Source organism: Ursus maritimus, unplaced genomic scaffold (assembly GCF_017311325.1).
Source record: "Ursus maritimus isolate PB19 unplaced genomic scaffold, ASM1731132v1 scaffold_23, whole genome shotgun sequence".
Classification (NCBI taxonomy): domain Eukaryota; kingdom Metazoa; phylum Chordata; class Mammalia; order Carnivora; family Ursidae; genus Ursus; species Ursus maritimus.
Window position 1 is genome coordinate 9,294,732 of NW_024424786.1, and position 17,403 is coordinate 9,312,134.

The following is a 17,403-nucleotide window of genomic DNA, read 5'->3' on the forward strand; positions in this document are numbered from 1 at the left end:
TAGATTACATATGTCCTTGGGCCTAAAGCATAGATTTTCAGATTTCACATTTAGGAACGTTAGGACCATCTTGTAATTGATGCATACATATTATACATAATTACTTTATCCCTCCCAAATATTACTATAAAATAGTATTTTCAGGGGCGCCTGGGTGGCACAGCGGTTAAGCGTCTGCCTTCGGCTCAGGGCTTGATCCCGGCGTTACGGGATCGAGCCCCACATCAGGCTCCTCTGCTATGAGCCTGCTTCTTCCTCTCCCACTCCCCCTGCTTGTGTTCCCTCTCTCGCTGGCTGTCTCTATCTCTGTCAACTAAATAAATAAAATCTTTAAAAAAAAATAGTATTTTCAGTTCAGGTAATATGGCATATTCCTAGGGTGTTAGCAAAATAATTAACATTCCTTATACCCGTTTCATCTGAGAGTGATTTCTGATGCGTCTTTACATCCTCATCCTAAAGTGTTGATAGAGAGGTAAATGTTAATAATTTTTTAAAACTTTATCGAGATACAGTTTTTATAGAATGAAGTTTACCTCCTTAATGTGTACGATTCAGTGGTTTTAAGTAAAGTTGCACAACCATTATTATAATCTGACTTTAGATCATTGTTATCATCCCAAGGAGAAAACCGGTGCCCATTCACCATCTTCCTCCATTTCCGCAAGCTTAGTCCTAGGTAACCACTCATCTGTTTTCTGTCTCTATGGATTTGTCTATTGTGGACATTTCATTGTAAATGAGATTACATAGCACGTGGTCTTCTGTGACTAATTTCTTTCACTTAGCAAAATGTTTTTGAGGTTCATAACATGATACATGTTGTAGTACATAGAAGTACTTCATTCTCTTTTACTGAATAATATAAAATAATATACAAAAATAATATTGTACGGATGTACCACATTTTCTTTATGGATTCATCAGTTGATGAATATTTGAGTTGTTTCCACCATCTGGCTATTATGAGTTTCATTTATATGAACATTTCTGTGCAAGTATTTGTGTGGACATATGTTTTCATTTCTCGTAGATATATACCTTAGAGTAGAATTGCTGGAACATGTGGCAACCCTATGTTTAATAGTCTGCAGAACTACCAAAGTAATTTCCAAAGTGGCTGAAATGCTTTATATTCCCAACAGCAATGTAGAAGGGATCCAGTTTCCTTACATTCTTATCACTTGTTGTCTGTGTTTTTTATTCTAGTATGTGTGAAGTGGTATCTCACTGTGTTTTTTGCTTTGGATTTCCATAATTTCTAATGATGCTGAGCATCTTTTCATGTGCTTTTTACCCATTTGTATATCTTTTTTGGAGAAATGTCTATTTAAATATTTTCCCCATTTTCCAATTGGTTTATTTTTTTATTGAGTTGTAAAGGTTTTTTATATGTGCCTAATTCAAGTCCCTTGTCAGATAAATGATTTGCAGATATTTTCTTACAAGGCTTAGATTTTCTCACAATCCTTAGTCATTCCTTATGAAAGAAATGGCCTGCCTCAAAGAGAGCTCCTGAAACCACATCACTTTCTCCTCCTCCCACAAAGTCACTGTGATAAATACAGCAACGCATCAGTACCGGTTGTATTTCATTTTTGAACTCTTCTGAGTTATCCTCAACTGCCTGTTTCAATTTTGTCTTTCTTACCTTATTTCTCTTGGACCTCTCTGCAACTTTTGATGCTACAGGCAATCATATTCTTTTCCTTTTTTCCTCACTCTCTTTTCTCTTTTTCTTCCTTTTGTAAATAGTAAGCACATACTAAGTTTCAGAAGTTCTGCTAGGCGCTGGATCTAAAGTAAAGAAAGATAGAGGCGCCTGGGTGGCACAGCGGTTAAGCGTCTGCCTTCGGCTCAGGGCGTGATCCCAGCGTTATGGGATCGAGCCCCACATCAGGCTCCTCCGCTATGAGCCTGCTTCTTCCTCTCCCACTCCCCCTGCTTGTGTTCCCTCTCTCGCTGGCTGTCTCTATCTCTTTCGAATAAATAAATAAAACCTTTAAAAAAAAAAGTAAAGAAAGATAAATTTGAGATACATCCCCAAGCATTTTATGCTATGGTAGAAAAGGCGTATATTAGTAAAAATACCAATACACTAATAAACATAAAATTGTAACTGATTACCCCTATGAAGGAGAAGTGCCGAGTGTCATATGAATAGGTTACAGGGGAAACTTACCATCAAGGAAATCAGGTGTTCTTTTCTGATGAGGTGAGGACTGAGTTGAGATAACAAGAATAAGCAAGCATTAACTAGGCGTAGAAGGAAGAACCTGTGAAAGTATCTGACCCCAGGAAAGGAGATAAAGACAGTGTGGTTGAGCAGAGCAGGCAAGAGTGAAAATGAAACAACATGGTGCTAGGCAGTTAGGTGGAGGTGAAACCATGATGGGACCAGGAGGACGGATATAGTAACAATGTCCACATTTTGAGACCAAAGTGAAGTAAAAGGATGGAAAATTTTAGCAGGTATGGCAAGATGATCAGATTTGAATTCCTAAAAGATTGTTCTAAATGTAATATGAAGAATAAATTAAAAGTGGGCAATAATAAATATGGGGAAGCTCCATTAAGAAGCTACAGCACTAACTTAACTGATAGCAGCTTAGATGTGGGTGAGATTGTGGTGATTTGCATGAGGGTGATGGCAATGGAAATTGGGATATAGGAATGAATTTGAGAGATACTTAGAAAAATCAAGACTTGGTGATGGATTTATTATAAGGGGTTGAGGGAGAAAGGGGTTTCAAGAATGACTAACAATGACATTTCTCTAATTCTTCTGTCATGGTTTGACAGTGACTGTCTTGGTTCGAATCTGCCACCTTAGAACCCTGGCCCACAGTCTCTCTGTTCCTCTTACTTCATATAGAAAATAAGGATGATAATAATTCTTACGTCATATGAATGCTAATATATTAGAGCAGAGTCTGTCTCATAGTATGTGCTCAATGAATGTTACTTATGAAAAGTTCCAATTATTTTTACTCTATAGAAAAAAGCAGAGGAGGAAAGTGACTAATTTCTTAAAAATTAAATATATGGAAGACTTTCGATTCTGACCAAGACAGACTAGCTCCATTTCTCCCAGGGCTTTTCTCCTACAAAAACAAAAGAAAACAAAAAAACCCTTGGATATCACACAACAAATAACCAGGAAGACTCTGAAAGGTGAAAGGAAGGTGAACTACCTGGGAACTTTGGGACTTGAGGAGCCACAAGGAGTAAGTTGCCCATTTTATTTTTGCATCTCGTATGTTCTAGTTGAGGAGCTAAAAAAGACTGCAACCCAAAACCAGCAATAGGCACATATTCTAAAAGGTCCAAGAAAAGCCAACTCTACTTCTTCTAGGGAAAAGGGGTATTAAAAGAACAAACAGAAAACCTTTTTGAAAATAGCCCCTCTAATTTAACCATCTGTCAATGGGAAACCTGCTTGGCAGAGAGAACCTGCTGTAGTAATGTCAGTGGGGTTCAGCGTGGACCTGGGCCTCCACTCCACCCAGCAGCTTGGAGACTGAACAAGGCACTGCAAGGCAAGGCTAATAGACACTCTACTCTTCCCAACTTCATCGTTAGTGGAGCTCACCAGGGAGCTGAACCTCCACCCAGTACTGACAAGGTATTATGAGATAGAACTAACATTACATTTAATAAGGAGAGACTGAACACTTTCTTTCTTAGATTGATAACAAACCAATGATGTCCACTCTCACCACTTTTGTGAAACATAGCACTGGAAGTCCGCACAGTAAGGGAACAAAATGAAAAAAAAAGCAGAGAGATCAGAGAGAAAGAAAGAAAACTACTTCTATTTATAGATGACATAATTGTCTATGTAAAAAATCATGAGGAATCTACAAAAAAAATTATAGAGATGAGTTCTGCAATGTCACAAGCTATGATACAAACACAAAAAAATCAATTATATCCCTATATACTAGCAACCAACATGTAGAAACCAAGATTAAAAGGGTAATATTATATACAATTGTTCCAAAGTAAAATGAAATGCTAGTTATAAAGCTAACAAAACATGTACAGGATCTGTATGCTGAAAATTACAAAACACTAATGAAAGAAATTAAAGAATAAGTAAATAGGTAGACATACTATGTTCATGGATTGGAAGACAATGTGATAAAGATGTCAATTTTCTACAAACTGATTTGTAAGTTTAACACAATCCCTATTAAAATCCCAACAAGACTTTTTATAGAAATAAACTTAATTTAAAATTTATGTAGAAATATAGAAAAACTAGAATAACTAAACCAATTTTGACAAAGGAAGAATAAAGTGGGGGAAATTACTCTATCTAATACTAAGTCTTTCTATATACTTCCTGTAATTAAGGCAGTGTGGTGTTTACAGAGGAATAGACACATAGATCATTAGAACAGAGTAGAGAACTCAAAAATAGACCAACATAAATATAACCAGTTGGTTTTTGACAAAGGTACAGAATCAGTTTAATGAAAGAAAAGTGGCCTTTTCAGCATTTGGCAGTATAGTAATTAGAGAAGTATAGGCAATAAATAATAAATAAATAAACCTCAACCTAAAGTTTACACCATATCTAAAAATTAGCTCAAAATGTGTCATAGACTTAAAATGTAAAACTGTTAAAAAAAATAGAAGAAAATCTTTGAGAGCTAGGGTTAGACAAAGAGTTTTTAGACATGACATTAAAAGCACCATTCATAAAATAAAAAATAAATTGAATTTCATCAAAAATAAAACCTTTTGCATGGCAAAGACTGATAAGATGAAAATACAATGTATAGACCGTGAGAAGATATTTACAAACCACAGAATAAAGGCCTTATATCTAGAACATATGAAGAATTCTCAAAACTTAACAGTAAAATAAAAATCCAGTTATAAATGGGTAAAGGACATGAGCAGTTATTTCACCAAAGACAAGCCTAAAATGAAAAATGAGCATGTGGAAAGATGCTAAACATCATTAGCTATTGGCAAAATGCAAATTAAGAACACAACGCAGAATCACTTACACACCCATCAGAATAACTAAAATTTTTTAAAGTGGCAATATCAAATGTTGACCATGATGTGGAGAAACTTGATGACTTATATATTGCTGATGGTTATATAAAATGGTATAGCCATTCTGGAAAATTGGCAGTTACTTAAAACATGAAACATGCATTTATCATATGACCTTGTATTTACACCCTTGCATATTTATTCCAGAGTAATGAAAATATATGTTCACATAAAAACCTGTACACAGATGTTCATAGAAACTTATTCATAATAGCAAAATACAGGAGACAATTCAAGTGTTCTTTAATGTGTGTATGTTGAAAACACTGTGATGCATTTACACAGTGGAGTACTTTACAACAAAAAGAAATGGACCATGGACGCATACAACAACCTGAATGGAATTCCAGGGAGTTTTATTTAGGGAAAAAAAAAACCTAGCTATAAAATTTACTTACCCTGTGTATAATTCTATTTATACAACATTCTCTTAATGACAAACCTATAGAGATGAGAACATGTTAGTAGCTGGCAAGGGGCAGGGCCTGGGGATAGGTAGTTGTGGGGAAATGGTAAGTTACCTGAACTTATACACAGGATAATACTGCTTACAACTATACACTTACATACACACCCCTCAAAATGCATGTAGATTTTAAAAATGGTGTAGACTGAATAAGGTTCGTAGACTAGTTAATGGTAATTTACCAATGTCTGCTTCCTGGCTTTCATGTTCTACAGCTGTGTAAGATGGCACTATTGATGTAAGCTGGGACTCTTTGTACTACTTTTGCAACTTCCCCTAAATCTGTGATTATTTTCCTTTAAAAGTTAAAACTGTACTTACACTGTGGCCAACACGTTGGAAATTCCTTTGGATCATACAGTAAAGTGGAGTTTTGGAAAGAATGCAGGAGAAGAGATGAAGAGATGGATAGGAGTTTGAGTTCCAGACATACAATGTATTATCTATGTACTTACACTTCTTAGGTGCTTCAAATCCCAATTTCCTCATCTATAAAATGTGATTGGTGAGATGGGCTTAGCATCTCCCAGTGGGGGTCATTGTAATAATTTCATAAAATAGATAAGAGATTACTTTTTTTTTTATAAGATTTTATTTATTTATTTGAGAGAGAGAAAGCATGAGGAGGGGAGGGTCAGAGGGAGAAGCAGACTCCCTGCTGAGCGGGGAGCCTGATGTGGGACTCAATCTCAGGACTCCAGGATCATGACCTGAGCCAAAGGCAGTCGCTTAACCAGCTGAGAGCCACCCAGGTGCCCCAAGAGATCACTTTGGACAAAGGAAAGCCACAAGCCAGCCAGACCCCAGGCATGGAGCATTTGCAGCTGAAGTGACTGTTACAGTAGCTGGTTTGGGTCCCAATTAGTCCACTAAGGAAAACAAGGTGTTAATGGATAATGGCTATTGATTACATTTGATCGCAGTGTTACAGAGGTAGATTAGTCTTTCTGAGCCCTTCTGTGGAAGGAAAAGGAAAAAGAGGAGGAGAAGGGACCCATGTGATAATGACAGTGCTTCGTGAGTGCTCAATAAATATTAGCCAGCATTCCAATAATTATCATCATCAGTGGAGAAACAGCATGCCACCACAATCATTATTCTTTTTCCTGAGAGGTTGGATACTCCAAATACCCTGTAATCAAACCCAGGTCATACAGCAACAATTATAAACATACATCCTTCCCCTTCCCAATCTTGTCTCTTGTTTCTTGGGGACCATAATTGAACATAAGCAAATATGCATTTGGGTCCTCAAAGAGGTATTCTTATTTAATTGTCTTCAAAAGCTTGTCTCTTCCCAGCCTTTCTACCTGAACTACCAGCCTATAAAGGAAAGAGAGTGTTTTCTTAACCAATTTTAACTACTATCCAACAATTAAGTCTGCTCCCAGATAATTGCAGTAGCGATGGTAATAGTAATAACAATAATAAAACAGCTTACATTTATGGAGGGAGCATGTACTAGTTGCAATGTGCTATAAGCATTTTACCTATATTAACTAATATAATCCTCACGACAACCTCGGGAGATAGGTTCTATTATTATCCACATTTTCCACCTTGGGAAACTAAGACACAGATTGTCTCAATAACGAGTTCACACAGCTAATAAGTGGCCAACCCAGGGTCCCCTAACCAGGCTCCATGGTTCTGGAGTCTGTGCTCTCAACTGCTTTGTCATGCCACCTCTCCAGGTGCTTGTCCTGCACCTTTTGCAGCATCTCCAACAGCTGGAAGGGAATTTGATGTTTTTAGAGACCATTTCTTCTACCATTGTTTCTGTCCAACATAGGTCAGATCTTCCGTGGGAATTTGGGGCTAGTATAGAAAAAGGCCTTCTTCCTTTCTGGCTTTATGGAAACATTCCCATATGTCTTGGTTTAACTTCAGCCATGTCCAGATTTGCTTCTAAGTGCTCAGTGATGTGGTAACCCTGCTGTCCAGTGTCACAATTCCGAGCTCCCCCGCTTACTGGTTTTGTGATGTTAGGCAAATTATCGAATGTCTTTTTATCTCAGCTCCTTCATTGTAAAATGAGCCATCATCATATGAATCATAGGAGAATTAAATGATGTATGTGTAACATTTAGCTCAATGCTTGGCACACTCCGGGCTCAGGACCATTATGTGAAGTCATGATAGGCAAGGGGAAGATTGTATGAAATATGGTACAGTTCCTCTCTTCAAAGTTAATTAGTTAAGACATTAACGATAAAACTGGCAAATATCACCATGTATGTGATTGCCTCCAAGGAGGTAAAGATACCAAATTTGGGGGCGCCTGGGTGGCACAGTGGTTAAGCGTCTGCCTTGGGCTCAGGGCGTGATCCCGGAGTTATGGGATCGAGCCCCACATCAGGCTCCTCCGCTATGAGCCTGCCTCTTCCTCTACCACTCCCCCTGCTTGTGTTCCCTCTCTCGCTGGCTGTCTCTATCCTGTCAAATAAATAAATAAAATCTTAAAAAAAAAAAAAAGATACCAAATTTGGCAAAAGTTCCAAGATGGTGTGGAAAGCAGCTATGCTAGGCTTTTATGACAAAAGAATGGGCATGAAATGGTGTTTGAAGACGGGCAGGGGTACAGATAGTCCAGTAAAATTGGGAGACTCTATATTGAGTCACGGAAACAAAATGACAAACTGGAGAGAGGTAGGAATGAACTCCTACCTTTGCAGGCCAGTGATGGGGCCACCTCAGCAGAGTAGAGGGTTTGCTTCAAAAATAATTGGAAGATAAGACCAGGTAGGATGGATGTAATAATTAACTCGATGAGGGCAAGTGTTTTACTATGTATGCATATAAGAAACCATCACATTGAGCACTTTGAATTTTGAATAACTTACAGTTTTGTCAGTTATACCTCAACAAAGCTTGGGGGGGAAACAGACCAGGTAGGTGAGGGTGGACCAGATGTTTGGGATGTTGCATAAAACCATACCTTTCTTTCACCTGTAGTGCCCTCGGTGGGCAATTCTGACTGAGAAAACCATGACCATTTTTAAAAGCCCAGTTCAAATACTACCTTTTGCAAGACCTTTCTCCCTATTAGCAGAAATTGCTTTCCTCCAGGGGACTCTTACTTCAGTTTATCTTTATTCCTCCTATCTAGCATGACCACACATGCCAGCTTACGTCGGTTATTCTGAGTCATGCCTGCTATTCCAGTGCGATTATTAACAGAGTCCCCGTTCAACTCTAAAATATATTGTTTGGTAAAATATAAGGTCACCTACTTACAACCCTTATCACTTCTCCCTTGTGTTCTGCTTAGTTGCATGTTGAGGTCTGGTGGCTCCTATTAAAATGTTCATGTGAGCAGAGACCATATCTTCTCACCTTTGTATCCCCACCCAATACAGACCCTAATCATTATTAAATGAATTTCAATATTGAAAACTTGGGTGTCGAAGTTTACACTCCTAGACTTTTCTATGTGCCCTGGTATTGTACCTGCGTATACTAGGTGCTCATAGATCTGTAAATTTGATCTGACATCCATGGGGTTATGCTATTTCTGGAGCGTGCTGGAGATGGCATTAGCACAGACTAGAAGTGAGTCGTCTTAAATCTCTTTGCCCTACTTCCTAACCTGTGCACATTTCTCACTGACCATTTGGGGTTGGTCTTAAGGCCAAAAAAAAAAAAAAAAAAGTTTGTTTTTTTTTTTTTTTTTTAATCCAAGGTGTTAAATCAAGAGTCATATGCTTGTGTGTGCTCAACTGTAATTGCACATGGGTGGCTAAAACAGCTCTACTTCGTAGAATTCAACCCTTCTCATTACCGGGTCTCTGTTAGAAAATTTGGAATAAAAATGAATGAAGATAGATGATATTTCAGTTGATTGCTACATTGATCTAACAGTACACTGTATAAACTATATTGAATTTTTAGTGTTGTTCAATTAGTGTTATTTTGGGGAGGTTTCTAGGTGGGATTTCAACGCTTGTTTTACAACCTCTTGTGAGTTAAGTAAACCCATTTGAATTTTCTTCTTAAAATTTCTAAGAAGTTATACTAGCAGGTGTTAGAGGGAATAAGGGCTAAACTTTCATACTGTTTATTGACAGAGTAGCTGTTTGGATGACTGTTTAAACTTCCTGATTATGACGGGAAAGTGTTGTTATCTGTGAAGTCTTGGTTTCTAACTGGAATCTTCCAGTCCATTTTGTAAACTGTTAGATCTGCATCCCCCAACATCTTTTGGGCTAAGGATGCCACAGCTATTTGAAAATATACAACCATGTGGCCCAGGGTTGTATGCTGACCCCTGTGAACTTGGGCTGCGTGGAAAACTAGAGTTCAGGGTCCCGCTGAAGGCCCTTGAAGAGAGATCCTAAGAATAAATCCCTTTTGGACTCAGCACAACCCCATGCTTGCCAGCATTTTCTGTGACCAATGAAATTCCTTTGAAATTCCTCGTTAGTAAATGCTTCTTTGCCAGGTTATATTAGTTGAGACTTCCTCTTCAGTTTTAAAGAAACCATGGAATCTCCCACGTGGGATTGTTTCTTTTTCCTTCTTTAACCTTAGAGGAAGTTTTCCCAACCTTGGTGCTGTTGACGTTTTGTACTAATTGATGTTTTCTTGGGCTGGGTTTTCCTGTGCATTGTAAGATGCTTAGCAGTATTGCTGGCCTGTATCCGCTAGATTCCAGCAGCACCCCCTTCCCAAGCCATGATAACCAAGGATGTCATCAGACATTGTCAGGTGTTTCCAGTGGGGAGGGGATGCAGAATTGCTCCCTGTTGAGAAACATTGCCTTGGAGCATTGATAGAAACCTTAGCAGGACATGGCAAAGACAATGCCCTTCGAGCAGCACTTAGCAGTCATGTGACTTGCATAAGACACTGACTTCTCAGACCCTTAGTTTCTTTACCTGTAAAGCGGGGATAATGAGATCCATCTTTTAGAGTGGTTGAGATTTCAAACGCACCAGGCGTAGAAACTGCCAGGTACATAGGAAGATCCCCATACCTGCTAGTCCCTGTCACTCTTACTTGGTAAGTCCCAGCTTACTTTTCCAACCTTTGCAATGGCAACTTACGAAAAGATGTCTCTCTGTCTTTCTCCCCCTGCGAACAGAGCACGATGAATGTGGCAGCGGGCAGCACAACTGTGACGAGAATGCCATCTGCACCAATACTGTCCAGGGACACAGCTGCACCTGCAAACCGGGCTACGTGGGCAATGGAACCGTCTGCAGAGGTAGGCTTGCTTGGTGCCTTAGGGGTGAGCTGAGAGCAGCTTCCCTGCCTGGGCTTCCGGTATTTATGGGGCAGACCCTTTTCGCCATGATGGTAGCTGAGCCTGGCCAGGGTTCCGTTCCTGGTCTGTCACCTGGTGAGGGCACTGGGCAGCAGAGAAGAAGAAAAAATGCTTCAAGTCTCCATTTTGGATTGAATGCAAAAGGTATGCCTTTGGGTCAGGGGCATGGTTCCACAGCTGTGTATGGCTCTGTTTGGCTTTGCCTCTCGGCCTGAGTTTGTGAGGGACACTGTGATTGCTGATGTGGGCTTTTATTCCCTGTGAGCTTTGCTCAGAGGGTGAGTGGGCACTGCCCGTGGCCATACTCGAGGTGTCTGCTTGGGTAGGAGGCTTCAAGTCTCTCTGTGTGCAGAGCAGTTCAGCAATTCAGAGGCAGTGCCTTGGCTGCCATCTGCATTTAGAATTAAAATTAAAATTGCTCCTGATGGTTTATGAGAGCATTCAGAATCTGGTCTCTGGCTCCTCTCAGCTGGCATCTCTCTTTTCTCTCCCCCTCGTTCCTTCTACAACCAATATATTATTCCTACTATTTCTCAAGCATGCCAGCCACATTCCCATCTCAGGGCTCTGTGCTCGCTGTCCCCTCAGCCTGGATGCTTGCTTTCTTCAGGTCTCATGCAATCCTTCAACAACCAATATATTATTCCTACTATTTCTCAAGCATGCCAGCCACATTCCCATCTCAGGGCTCTGTGCTCGCTGTCCCCTCAGCCTGGATGCTTGCTTTCTTCAGGTCTCATGCAAGGGCCCCCTTATCACGGAAACTTTCTGTGGCCAACTCTAAAATAGCACCCCTATTGCTTCTTGGCCTCATACCCTACTTCATTTTTTCTTCACTAACACAACATGACTGAACATGGTACATTTATGTGTTTGCTTCTGTATTGTCTGCCCCCCCATTGGGATGGAAGCTCTCTTAGAGCAACCACTTAGTTTTGACTCCCTGGTCTGTCCCCCACAATTAGAAGGATGCTTGGCACGTTGTAGGCACTCAGTAAATACGTGTTAACTTACTGAATTAACCAAAGAGGAAAGTGACAACATTACATTGGAAAGGGGGCAAAATGTACATAGAACAGGAAATAATCCTTTGAGTTAGGTATTATTATAATTATCCCCATTTTAGAGGTGACAAAACTGAGGCACAGAAAGGTTGAGTAACTTGCCCAAGGATACACAGCATATTATCAGTACTCCTCTGCAGAGAGGACATGCTGATGAAGAGAGAGAACTAATGTACAATGACTAAGTAACCATATTCATGCACTCGATTGGGGAGAATTTTTAAAAATTGACTTTATTCTTGGTGCCCTGACGGAGTGGGTGACTCTGTCAGTTAAGGATCTGAATCTTGGTCTTGGCTTAGGTTGTGATCTTGGGGTCATGGGATAGAACCCCGAGTCGGGCTCTACATTCATCGTGGAGCCTGCTTAAGATTCTGTCTCCCTCTGCCCCTCCCCATTGCACTAGCTCACACACTCTCTCTCTAGTAAATAAATAAATCTAAAAAAAAATTGATTTTATTCTCTGTTGGTGAGGTTGGGGTAAACAGATTTGTTTATTATTTGTTTACATGACAGTGTAAATTGGTGAAACTTTTTAATGGCAATTTGAGAAAATCTATCAACGTTTAAAGAATGAAGAGTAACAAAAGGATTCTCTTGATTTTACCTTTTGAAATGTATTCTAGGAAATGCACATGTCATGGAGGGGGAATGTGCACATACAGTGATGTGTTGTGGCATAGTTTGTGTTCACTGGAAGCCAGAAAGAACCAGAATATAATTTATTTCACATATCATTTCGTGGAATAGAATACAGTGGTTTAAAAGTCTATGTATGTACATACACGTGTGCCTGCACATATGCACACACTGTAAGATCTCCGAGACATATTTTTGAGGAGAAAAAAAATAAATCTGTAGGACAATACCTATATTATCATCACACATCTGATTTATTATTTACAAATATCCAAATGCATACTTATGTCAATGCAGAGAGACTGGAAACATGCAAACTATTCATTTTCTTGTCCATGGGGATGTGTGTGTGTGACAAAGAACATTGACCTTGGGGCGCCTGGGTGGCACAGTGGTTAAGCATCTGCCTTCGGCTCAGGGCGTGATCCCGGCATTATGGGATCGAGCCCCACATCAGGCTCCTCCGCTATGAGCCTGCTTCTTCCTCTCCCACTCCCCCTGCTTGTGTTCCCTCTCTCGCTGGCTGTCTCTCTCTCTCTGTTGAATAAATAAATAAAATCTTAAAAAAAAAAAGAACATTGACCTCAATGAATTCAATGTTGTTCGCATCTTTTACAATGGGAATTTACACATATAATATCTGTGTGTGTGTGTTTTTTTAAATTCCTTGAGGCAAATAAAAATGCTAGTGCTCAGCTTTTAAAAGAAGACTGAAGATACTTCCCAAGTGAAACAAAAAACATTAATATTGATATAATTCCGTGGATTATGAAGCCCACTGCTGGTACTTGCATGCTAATGCTAGGAGTCTGAGGAGCACATAGGGATTTGACGTTAATGCATTTTTTTTTCAGACTTATGTTACCTCATAAAATAACATTAATTGCACTAGTCCAGTGAGTTTGTGTTTACCAAACCCTCGCATGCCGTTGTGATTAGTGGCTTCACCTTTGTGGAATTTGAAAGTCTGTTTGTTAAAAATATGAGTTGCAATAGTGTTCCTGGTATCCACAGGCTCCGAAAATACATCTACCCTTGAAAGTTATGAATCAAGGGCGATAATTTTCTTTAACGTGGTTCTCATGGTCACTTGTGTGGACATCAGTAAGATAGGGAGAACCTCATGTTTTATAAATGTTGCCTAGGGGGGCGTGCAGTGCAGTTGAAGAATTGGACCGCCAGGTTTCAGAGTTTGGGGTTAGACAGGATTTCCTTGCTGGTGAGTTGTAACTTCTTTATTGTTACATAGTAAAATTGGGTTAACATCACCATCTGTGTTTTTCCAACAATGTTATTGCAAAGAATTCTTTAAAGAGCGTATATATATCAATGTGTTTTAAAATATCAAATGCTGTAAAATGTAAAAACAGTATCAGTCATGGTGCAGTGAGTGAGGAGAAGGAGGAGGCTGAGGAGTTGGCTCGAACCTCAGCCTTCTGACTGAAGTACCCAAATTTGTGTCTCAGTTTCAGGGCACACGTTTTATAGTTCTTTTTCCAACTGTAACTGAAACATTTACGGAGTGAGTCGGATAAGGATAGCTAGACAACTTGAACCAATTTTTTTTTAAAAAAAGATTGTATTTATTTAGTTGAGAAAGAGCGAGAGAGAGAGAGCTCGCGCGTGCGTGGGAGGAAGGGCAGAGGGAGAGAGAGAATCTCCAGCAGATTCCCTGCTGAGTGTGGAGCCACAGCTGGGGAGCGGGGCTTGATCCCATGACTCTGAGATGATGACCTGAGTCCAGATCAAGAGCTGGGTGGGTGCTTAACTGACTGGAGACAGCCAGGGCCCCAGAAAGATCCTTCTAAGTGAGAGAGAGAGAGAGTGAGCACACAGGAACAGTGGGAGGGGAGAGGCAGAGGCAGAGGGCGAAGCAAACTCCGCTGAGCAGGGAGCCCTGGTGGGGACTAGATCCCAGATCCTGGGATCAGACCAGAGTGGAAGGCAGATGCTTAATCTTAAGGGACTGAGCCAGCCAGGTGCTGCCCTTGAACTATTTTTTTTAATGTATAAAAGCTCTTCTAGAGGTGATACTGTTAATGGAATTGACTACATCTGCATAGAAATAAACACCATTAACACTATTCGCAAGCAAAACACAAGGCAGCAATTTCTCCAACAATACTAATTGGTGTGAATTCTTTCAGATGGGCTTTCCTGGTGGTCAGTGACCAGGGAAGATGTTTTTCTTTTGTTTTGTTTTGTCTTCATGTGGATGGTAAATACTTGTTCAGTTTCAACAGTTACCAGTAAGTGCAGGCTGCCTTGCTGAGTGTGTTCCCATATGTTACCTCATTAGTTCCCACTGTATCCCTGGGAGGTTGATGGCATTGTTGCAGCTAACAGGTAAACCTTGAATAACACAGAGCTAAATCCAGTTTAACCTGGTAAGTGCAGCTGTCTTTAGTCCCCTTCCTTTATCTTTTCTGTGTTTCTTCTCTTTCCCCTTCTTCTTCCCTGGCTATTCATTATTTAACACTCTGTTTGTTTTCTTTTAACTAGAGGCTGTAAAGAAAGCAGAAAGGGAAGAGAGTAGGAGGGCAATCTATAATTTTTTAATTTGCTCCCATTTCTGATAAATAGACTAAAATACTTTTGAAACTATGCAAGATTTGTTGCTAAAATTTGGGGCTAAATGGACAAAACCCTTGCAGACTGTTTCAGATCTGAGTTGCACAACCTGACCTGAGGGTCGGGGCTGTCTGTGGGAGTGTTGATCTGCTTGCCCAGTCCTGCACGAACCCGGACCCGAAGGTGGGCTTTGGGGGCCGCTGCCAGTTAGTAGGTGGTGGACAAGGCCTTCTCCCTTGTCTGTTCCTTAGGGCTGGATAAGATGTGATGATCCTTGAGAACATTCTTGTTTTAATGACTGATAATATTGACATTTATTTTATAAACATAGAGTCGGTGTGAATTCTGTGTCTGGAGCATAGTTCTGGGGACCAAAAGAGTAAAAGGCACATAAGACAAGGTTTCTGGAGACGTCACCATTTAGTGTGGGGGAAGAAGATTTGAACAGATGCTTCCCACCCAATGTAATTATTTACAAAATGGTATTGTCTCATGTGAAAGAGGCTTACAAGAAATTACTCAAAATATATAGCCATGTGGAAAGCATTACTATGTGTTAGTTAGGACTCCTTTGGTTGCAAATAAGAGAAAACTACTGGCAAGCCTGGCTATGAAATTGTCAGAGCCCAGAGTAAAATGAGAGTGGGGAGAAAAAAGTAGGAAAAAAGGAAAAGTCTTCTGTTGAAGAGTACTAAAATATAAAGCCTTCTGCCTTTCTCTTGTAGTCTCTTTTTCAACTTATCATGGTGGTATCATGGTGGTTTTTATTTGCTATTTAAAGTCACTCCCCAGGGTGCCTAGGTGGCTCAGTTGGTTAAATGTCCAACTGGTTCTCTCTCTCCTTCTACCTCTTCCCCCTCCCCCAATAATTAAATAAAATCACTCCCTTGGCCGTGGGGATACTCCTGAGGTGAGTGTAGACGCTCGGAGGAGCTTCAGGCCCTTCCCCTAACTTGACACATGCACTTGGCCCCCTGACTGGAGGGCTCCTCTCTGCCCACACCCATGCAGTGTGACCTGGCTGGGGTAGAGAGGTTGAGCCGGGTTTCTTCCCTAACCTTGAGCCCTGCACCCCAATCTACAATGGATGGGCAACCCAAGGGACTGCAGTCCCCACCAGTTCCCAGATCACCTGAGTGCTGCCAGCTTGGGGTGAGGATGACACAGGCGTACTTTACCTGGAAAACCCAGCGCATGCATTCCCACCCTGACCCTTCCTGTGTCTGCACAGGACCCTGCTGGGGACAGAGGGCAGTTGTTGCTGAGTGGCAAAGACAGAGACTGTGAGGGATCAGGGCCCAGGGGTCAGAAGACGGGAGAGCTGAGAACTCATCCTGGGGTGGGTGGGGGCAGGGGAGAGGCCATGGGAGGTAGAACCAGACATGAGCTAGGCTCCAAGCCCCAGTGCATGCTCTGTTGTCCCATTAGACCGCATTTACAAAACACAGGAAGGGGAAATTATTAAGAATGTTACGATGGTGGCACAGAGCATTAATCCCCAGATGAAGGGTCTTTCTGAGCTGGTTGCATGCTGGTGAAGCTGGGCAGGTCTGCTGGCCTTCGCTTTCCAGGTGTGTCATGTAACCTAGGGGCAGAAATGTGGTTGGGATTTAGGAACACATTTCTCCAGGAGCTCGAATGCTGATAGGACTGTCTCCTGCCAGCTTGCTGCCACGCTGTGGACGGGCTCCCTACTTCTGTCTCCTTACAGGCTGGCTCTGTGTTTTGTCCATGTGGTTAAGGATCAGATCCTCTGTTTTGTAGCTTCAGAAAGTTGGCCTTATCAGGCTACCTGAGATGATCTCTTGGGGACCAATATATTAATTTTTTTATGATAACTGTTGTGGTTTGAGAAGAGCCTAAGAGTGATACTCTTCCCCCCACCCTACCTGCACTGGGGACCAGTTGAGAGGCAAAGAAATCAAGCAGTGGAAACTAAAATGTCAATATGAGTACTGATAAAAAATTATACCGGAGAGCATGGCTTAGTTATTTGACAATACTATTCACAATGTTGAAACCCCAAGTCAGACTGATGTACTTATTCACAGTGGACCAAGGCGGCCCCGGGAGCTTCTCCACACAGGGCTTCCTCTGAGCCCTGGAGGGCAATAGAAGCAGCCCAGAGTGGGTGTTTCCTGTGTACCTCCTGACCCCTAGTGCATAAGCGAGGAAAGCACTGGGCTCTGCCTGTCCAGGTCTTCTCTCTCACTCACCAGCCTTCAGGGAAGAATGAGAGGGTCGGCCAAGGGTGATGAGGGAACCGAAGGCAAGCTGAGGACAAAGCAGAAGCTGACACCCTGCAGCACCCCCCCCCCCCCGCT

General features: G+C 41.1%; 1 protein-coding gene across 2 annotated transcripts in view; it reads left to right on the forward strand.

Annotated features, from left to right (window-relative positions):
- Positions 1–17,403, forward strand: part of NELL1 (neural EGFL like 1) — an 821,556-nt gene that overhangs the window by 473,608 nt on the left and 330,545 nt on the right. For both annotated transcript variants that reach the window (XM_040638900.1, XM_040638901.1), the window contains exon 14: positions 10,623–10,745. In XM_040638900.1, the coding sequence (XP_040494834.1) occupies positions 10,623–10,745 (123 nt within the window). The remainder of the gene's footprint in view (positions 1–10,622; positions 10,746–17,403) is intronic.